This window comes from Guillardia theta (genome assembly GCF_000315625.1).
Source record: "Guillardia theta CCMP2712 unplaced genomic scaffold GUITHscaffold_32, whole genome shotgun sequence".
NCBI classification, from domain to species: domain Eukaryota; class Cryptophyceae; order Pyrenomonadales; family Geminigeraceae; genus Guillardia; species Guillardia theta.
In genome coordinates this window covers 476,403-484,284 of record NW_005434642.1, presented here as the reverse complement: position 1 = coordinate 484,284, position 7,882 = coordinate 476,403, and the positions used below count along the sequence as shown (strand labels likewise).

Genomic DNA, 7,882 nt, shown 5'->3' with positions numbered 1-7,882 from the left:
GTCCGGTTCCCCTTCATCCTGAGCAGGGCGTAGGCGCGTTTGGAGCTACAGGGTTCTACCAAGCGATCAGATTTCGGAGAAAGATTCTCTGTCCGAGCTCGGGAGGCGGCAACATTGCGGGAAGCTCTCCTTCGGATAAATCCACAGGCCACCAACATGACAGAGGTCACCGGCTCCTAGCGAGCGAGGGGAGGAGCAGACAAGAAGGAGGGAAGCGAGAAGCAACTTCACCCTCCAGGAACAAGAACGAGAAGAGGAAGGATACAACATCTTCCTCTCTTACCTCTTCGGGTTTGCTGACTTGGAGCTACAGCCTGTCGAGCATTTGTCCATGCATGTGCTCCGGCATGCTTCATCCATCTTCTTGCCATGGAACGGCAGATGCACCTTCCTCCTCCTGCCCTCCTTTTCACTTCCTCCTCCATCCGATCACACAGCACAAGTCACTTGCCTCAACCTCGTCTCGCTCGCCATCCCCTGCTCTCGGATCACATCCGAGGCTGACGTTGCTGACTCGTAGTTGGAGCAGGCGACTCTGCACTTGTCTTCACACATCCTGATCAACCAGTCATTGCCGCTCTCCTGCAGATCGACAACGAAGATTGCAAACATGCTCACTTCATGCACGAAGCATCATCTCCGCACTTGGAGGAGCAGCGAGGCATGCATCGCCCTGGAGGAGGGGAGCAAGAGGAGGAGGGGAGGAAGGAGGAGGAGGAGAAGAGGGGCAGAGAAGGGTGAGGGTCAGTCCGCTAGGAGCTCAGCAAGGAGAATGGGCCACCGAGACACTTTCCGACGAATTTCTCTTCCTTCCTGATGTCTCTTCTCTCTCTCTCTGCGACTCCACCGTTCGGATTCATGCCTGCACACACCTCAGCGGCTCCACTTCCTTCATTTCCTCCTCACTCCCCCCTCCCCTCCCGCCCCTCATTCCCTCCTCCCTCCTCGTCGCTCCTCATACCTTGGTTCAGCTGCCCTTCCATCTCCTTGGAGCGCTTTAGCTCGTCCTTCCCGTACTGCATCACGTAGGCTGCCAGTCAGAGTCGATCAAGGGCTTGCGAGCGAGCTCACCATGTTCGCCTGTGCTTGAGCTCTGATCGCCTTGTCCTCGTATCGTTGAGACGCTTTAAGATGATTCAAGGCTCGTCCCTCCTGCTCCCCCTTTCAGGTCCGCAATCCTCATAAATACCGCTCCTCCGTCTCCTCTCCTCTCCTCTACTTCCCTCCCACTGCTCTCCTTCCTCCCCCCCCTCCCCCCTTCCGCTCCCCTTCCCTCCTCCCTCTTCTTTCATCTCACCTCGCCCTTTTCAGCTGCCTTGATCGCACTGGCTTCCTCGGACTTGGAGATCTTCTGATCTTGTCGGGCAGTTCTTGTATCCTTGTCGATCTGACGTGCCGTCAGCACGCGAGATCACTCTCCCTGCTCCTGCTCCTGCTCCTGCTCCTGCTCCTGCTCCTGCTCCTTCCCCTGCCCCTGCCCCTGCTCCTGCCCCTGCCCCTGCCCCTGCCCCTGCCCCTTCTCCTTCTCCTTCTCCTTCTCCTCGCTCCTGCTCCTGCTCCTGCTCCTGCTCCTGCTCCTGCTCCACCTCCTCCTCGTCCTCTTCCTCCTCATCTTCCTGCTCCTGCTTCTCCTGCTCCTGCTCCTGCTCATCCTCCTTTCCTGCCCTCTCTCCACATCCTCCTCCATCATTTGACCACCTCCATTGGCAGGACGCTAGAGTACCGTGGTCCAAGGAGTATGACTTTGCCCTGTCCCTGTTTGTTCGCAAGTATGCGTTCGACTTCACAAAAGTGTGCGACGCGATGGCTGTGTATGTTAGCTCGGTAAGACATGTCATGCAAATGCAAGGATTGTGCATGACGTGCTGCCCTGCAAGATCTCGCAAAGGCTGGATGGGAGGGACGTAGATAGCGCTGTCTTTAACGCCGATTCATGTCGGAAGCGGTGGACACTGTTGGATTATGACGAGTATGAGCAACGGAAGCTGATGGCAAGGAAGCTTGTTGTGTTGAAGACGGTCGGAAGGTGCTTCATGTTGCCGACTCGTGCTCTGATGGTGAGGGCAGGGGAGAAGCTCCGACAAGCAGGAAGACGTTGAAGCAGGAGCGAGGCTGCCGATGGAGGATGACGATGAGGATGTGGAGGAAGAGGAAGCAGCCAAGACAGGATCTCGTTCGATCCAGGAGAGAAGATACGGGGAGGAGCAAAGGAGCGAGCAGATGGGAGCGCAGAAACGGCTTGTGATGGACTCACAATCCTTGTCCCCCCCAGCCCAGGTGACTCAATCGAGCTCCCCATCAGGTTCGAAACTTGTCTGAGAAGTTTCATCTTCTTCTGACGACTGCTCTAAGTTTCTTCAGCCAGTCTAGTGACCACACAGGAGGTCTTCCCCTAGATTGCTTGCTTCTCCCGTAACGATTTGCTCAGGTACCGCGAGCTGCTGCTGGCTCCCCAAAGACTTCGGCGCCTGAGGGTGTTGGGCATGTTGAACCAGAGCATCAGGCCGCTGCAATTAACTTGCAGCCAACCAAGAGCTCTGCTAGCAGGGAAGAGGAGGACGAGGACGAGGACGAGGACGAGGACGAGGACGAGGACGAGGACGAGGAAGTTGCTTCCCAGGAATCGGATGGCGAGCAGTTCAGGAGTGAAGGAGGAGGGGACAACGGTCAAGTGAAGGATGAGTCGACGCCGGGAGTCTCTTCCTCGGGACAAAACTCGAGGAGTCAGAACGAGTTCGAGGAGAAAGTGAAAGAGGAGAAGCTGGAGCGGAGTGACTTCACTATCTTCACTCATGACCTCAAGTCGCAATGTGAAGGGTGAGCAAGGGATTGCGAAGTTTCCTCGAAGTTTGAAACGGCTGCTGCGACAGGTTCTACAATGACGTGCGGAGCAAACTCCCTTCACTGAGCGTAACTCTGAACCTCCTGCTGTGAAATTTTGAGGCTGGTGGCAGTTGGCGAGTGACGACGACGACTCTAGCGACGACGATGACGACTCTCCGATAGAACCCATCTTCAGGTTCTGCCAGCCCTTGCCTCCCCCTCCCACTCTATTCTCCTCCTATCCTTCTCCTGCTCTGCGCTCCCTTGTCTTCCATTCAATGCTCCCGGCCTTTCCTTCCCGCCCGATGTTAGGAGCACTGACCTCCTCCCTCTCCCTTCCGTCCCTCACGATCCACGGCAGCAACCTTCAGGTCGATCCCAAGACAGGAGAGTACGTGGGAGAGATCAAGTCAGGCCCTCTACTCTCCCTCAGTGTCGACCAGCCCTCTCCTTTACGGCAGTTCTCGCCAGACAAGAAGGAGCCAACTCCTTCCCCCCCTCCTTCTCCACCAAAGGCTGAACGAGCTGCGGTGCAGGCAAGTGGAGGGCACCAGACCTTGACTGTAAAGGAGGAGGTAGGCAGTCAGTTTGTGTCCGTGGAGCAGGAGATGGAGGCGGCCAAGAAGCTTTCTCACCTAGGTCAGCATGCCGAAGCCATCAAGCACTTTTCCGTCGCCATCCCCCACTGTCCTCCTGGTCAGATCTTGACGTCTCTCCTCCTCGGCCGCGGCAAGTGCCACCTAGAAGAGAGGATGTACAGCGAGGGGGTAGAGGACCTGGAGCGAGCGCTCGGGATGGACCCGTCCAGGTAGGCAGCCTGCTCCTCCTCTTCACTCCTGTGACCTCCTTCTGCAGCGTCGAGATCCGCTTGCAGCTCGCCATAGGCCTGCGCTTCCTGCACAAGTACCAGGAGGCTCAGCAGCACGTGAAGGAGGTGCTGGCAGCTGATCCGAGGAACAACTTGGCGAAGCTGGAGGAGAGGAGGTTGCAGCAGCGGATCGCCCTCGAGAGCGGGCAAGATCTGGACTCTTGGAGGAGCAGGACTAGTGTGATAGCGACTGCCAAGGAGATCCAAGCCAAGGCAGAGCAGAACATCTCGGAGAGCAGGGAGAAGACGGAGAGTGCGTTGTACAAGCTGAAGGAGAAGGAGTTCGAGGCGTCGTTCCTTCAGGAGATCGATAGCTTGCGGAGGCAGCAGGAGGCTCAACTGAGGGCCCAGCATCGAGAAGTTATTCTCGACACTAACCTCAACGGCATCGATGTGGACGACTTGTTGCAGTCAGTCATGCAGAGTTGCAACGCTGGTGAGGGAGTTTCACAAGAGACGAACAATGACGAGGTGAAGAGCGATGAGGCGGTGAGGACAGAGCATGACAATCAGACGAACGTCGAAGATGTCGGGCAAGAGGAGGTTCAAGTTGCATCCGAGAAGCTTCTAGATGATGTGAAAGCGTCTGAACCAGCTGTTGCTCCTCCATCGACCAGGCCTGTGGCACCGATTGAGAGCGGCTCAGTTGCATCCAAGTTGCGATCGCTCCGTCAGAACGCATCGACGAGAACAAGCGAGAGCACGCGAGAGGTCGCAAGTCAAGACGTGGCAAGACAGGCTGAAGATGTGTGTGAAGTGACGCCCTCAGTGAAGCATGCTGTTGCCCGACCGAATGCCCGAGGACAAGATGAGGGAGGAGCGAAGGGCAAAAGGGCGGCAAGGTTCACCATGCAGAATGAGTCCGAGGAGGAGGACGAGGAGGAGGACGACTGGATGCATCTACGCGCGAGCATCAAGCAGCGAGGTCAGACCCCTGTTGAGGAGGAGAGCGCAAAGAAGGGAGAGATGAAGGCCTGGCTGGAGAGCAGGAGCGAGGAGGACCGCAGGTCGTTCGAGATGAAGAAGAAGGCGAGGGAGGAGGAGAGGAAGCTGAGCGAGCTCAAGGAGCAGCACAGGCTCGCGCAGGAGAGGGAGCTGGACCGGAAGAAGCAGGAGAGGGAGCAGCGTCTCAAGGAGGTGATCTCTACGTTGGAGGGCAGCAGCAAGCCTGCTGACGTCACCATCACGAACGTTTCTGAGAGGAAGGAAGAAGACAAGTTGGAGCAGGGGCAGCAAGGGACAAGCAGCGCAGAAGCTCATCTAGCAGCGGCAGCATCGAGACTCGCGCCTGCGTCCACGGCAGGAGAGGAGATCGAGGTGGCTGAGGAAACAAGGAGGAAGAACTTAGAGGAGCAGGAGGGGAGTGGGTGGATCCCGTCGCTACCAGACCAGCTGCTGAGGTAAAATCTGAATTTTTCTCACGAACTTCTTACATATCTTCCTGTGTTTCATTGTACATGAGTGTCTGTACGTTGTTTGTGTCTTCTTTCACTTTCTGTCCCTCTCTCCTACCTCGTCCTCCTCGTCCTCCTCGTCCTCCTCGTCCTCCTCGTCCTCCTCGTCCTCCTCCAGCCCCCCCCTTTCCCCCCTTCCTCGTCCTCGTCCTCCTTGTCCTCGTACTCCTCCACCACCACCTCCTCTTTCTCAAATCCTCTTCTTCCCCCTCTTGACTCCTCTCCCCACCTGCACCTCCGTCCTCCTTCCTCTGACTTCGCCCGCAGGGTGTTAGGGGAGGGAGCAAACTCTCCCTCCACACTCAAGGGAGCTCTGGCAGCCCTCGATCATGACCTCTGCGTCCTTGTGCTCGCCGACGTCGATCACGTCGTCACCGCCTCCTTCCTCAAATGGATCCTCCACCCTCGAGCCCTCCACCTTGCCCTGAGCATGTCCGGCTGTCGGGACCCTGAGCTCTACGAGGACACGTCTCCTCCTCCCAGCCATGGCATGCTCTTCCCGTTCCAGGTGCTGGGCGTCTCGAGGGCACGTGTATCTTCCGACCTCTGCCCTCCTTCCCTGCTGCCCAAGATCAGCTCGCAGACGACAGAGGCAGCGCACTTTATCATTGCGCTAGCGAGGCCGAAGAAAGCTGAGGGGAGAGGAAGCTTCGTCTCGGAGGTGAAGGAGCTGTTGAGGAGGACGGAACTTGGTCTCCTCGTCTCCTCCCTCGGACATGCTCAGCCCACCGCTGGCTCTCTTTCCGTCTCCTTGGAAGAGGATACAGACTTGTCGCTGTTGACCAGTGTCCTGGCCGGGGATGAACAGGTCTCCTCCTCCTCCTCTCCCCTCCTGTGGTTCCTCCGCCCTCCGTCACCCCTGCCCGATCAACCCAACGAGGCCGCGTCCACCAAGGAGGATGTTGTTGCTGTCCTCAAGCCGGACGCTGTCAGCCGCAACTTCGTGGGCCTCCTCCTCCTCCGGCTCAGCTCGGAAGGTCTCGACCTTTGCGGCTTCAGGATGGCCTATCCTCGCACCTTCCACCTCAACAAGCTCCGCTCCTTCTCCTCCACTGTCACTCCCCCTGGCTGCCCTGCCCTCGTCTTCGTTGCCAGAGGTCACAAGGCCGTCGAGCGCTGGACCACGGCTGTGGGCCCAGAGGATCCGATGGTGGCGAGACGAACTGACAGGCTGTCGCTGCGCTCACTGTGGGGTGAAGATCGGAGCAGAAACTTGATCACTGTATCCAACTCCATTCAGAGGAACAGAAGGGAAGCAGAATGGTGGTTTGGGCAGGCCAAGGAGCTGCAGGAGGAGATGGGGAAGGGGCAGAAGAAGGAACAAGGGATGTGTCTTTATGCTCCTCCTCCTCTTCTATCTTCGGCTCTCATGCTCCGCCCTGGCGTCCCTGAGGACATGGTCGTCAGGCTTGTCTGCCTGCTGCAGCGACGGGGTCTGAGACTGACGGCTCTTGAGAGGTGAGATGAAGAGCACAAGAAGAATGAGGAAGAGAGGGAGAGAGGGAGAGGGAGAGGGAGAGGGAGAGGGAGAGGGAGAGGGAGAGGGAGAGGGAGAGGGAGAGGGAGAGGGAGAGGGAGAGGGAGGCTGATAGACAGAAACAAACAAACACCCAGGATGAGGAAGAGGCAACAGAGAGTGCGTTGATGATCATTGAGATGAGGCAGTGAAGGCGATCAGTTCCAAGTATTCTCATCATCCCCGTCTCATCCGTCCATGTGAAAAAGCTTCTGCCTGACTTCTCCTCCTCTATCGGCAGGAAGCGAATCCCCCCTGGCGTTGTCGATCACCTTGGCATGCCGCGGGACTTGTTCCTGGAGGAGGACGAGGCGGCAAGTTCCCCAGTCTGCCTGCAGCTGTCGGAGGACGACGTCTTCAGCAAGCTCGCAGTGATGGAGAGAGAGATCCAAGAGATGTTCCATCCCTGGATAGCGAGGAGGAGGGAGGAGAGGAAGACAAACACAACATCGTCGTCGTCATCCTCGTCGTCACCACTGAGGCCTCGCACTCCCAAGAAAGAAAGCAAGTTCTCTACTATCTCCGATGTCGCTTGCTACAGTGCGAACAGAGAGACTTCTGAGGTAAAGGCTGACATGATCTCCCGTCTACTCGCCCCCCGTTCACCTCACCCCATCACAACCTGTGACACAGCAGATGTCAAGTGGGATATCTGACTTCACTCTCACATCCTTCTTGTCTCTCCGTCATGTTCTCTTTCTTGTTCGTGCTCTGCTTCTCATTCCTGTTGTTGCTTCTTCGTACGTTCTTCTTCCTTCTGTTTTTCTTGTTTCTCTTCATCCTTGATCTCGCTTCTTTTCTCATCTTCTTTGTTTCAGCGTTGTGCTGTCCACTTGGCGCTCAATGATGGCCCGGAGACAATAGACTCTGTATGCTTTCAACAGAGGATCGCAGACTTGCCGGTTAGTGGAAGAGCGGGAAAGGGAACGGGAACGGGAAGGTGGAGGTGGAGGTGGAGGTGGAGGTGGAGGTGGAGGTGGAGGAGGTAGTGGTGATGGTGGAGAAGGAGGAGGAGGAGGGGGGGGGGGAGGAGGTGGTGGTGGTGGTGGTAGTAGTGGAGGAGGAGGGTGGTGATGGAGGAGGTAGTGGTGGTGGTAGTGGAGGAGGAGGTGGTGGAGGGCGGGGAAGGGGACGCTTACATCGTTACACGTGTCTCTTCACCAGCTTCGCTTCCATGTTGAAGTAGATCTTCCGCAAACTGTTTGGCCGATAAGGGAAGAT

The 7,882-nt window shown here is 57.2% G+C and overlaps 2 protein-coding genes across 2 annotated transcripts; one reads left to right on the top strand and one right to left on the bottom strand.

Moving 5' to 3' along the window:
* Positions 1-752: 752 nt before the first annotated feature.
* On the bottom strand, positions 753-1,838 carry GUITHDRAFT_108133 (hypothetical protein; the record flags this gene model as incomplete). The annotated part of the gene is made up of 6 exons (XM_005833021.1): positions 753-862; positions 962-1,016; positions 1,072-1,152; positions 1,298-1,387; positions 1,587-1,660; positions 1,724-1,838. 6 exons carry the CDS (start codon positions 1,836-1,838, stop codon positions 753-755), a joined length of 525 nt encoding a protein of 174 aa, XP_005833078.1.
* GUITHDRAFT_138569 (hypothetical protein) lies at positions 1,804-7,847 on the top strand (the record flags this gene model as incomplete). The annotated part of the gene is made up of 11 exons (XM_005833020.1): positions 1,804-1,824; positions 2,068-2,277; positions 2,429-2,817; positions 2,871-2,910; positions 2,955-3,019; positions 3,185-3,631; positions 3,679-5,091; positions 5,413-6,603; positions 6,903-7,224; positions 7,480-7,530; positions 7,569-7,847. 11 exons carry the CDS (start codon positions 1,804-1,806, stop codon positions 7,845-7,847), a joined length of 4,428 nt encoding a protein of 1,475 aa, XP_005833077.1.
* Between the last annotated feature and the right edge of the window lie 35 nt (positions 7,848-7,882).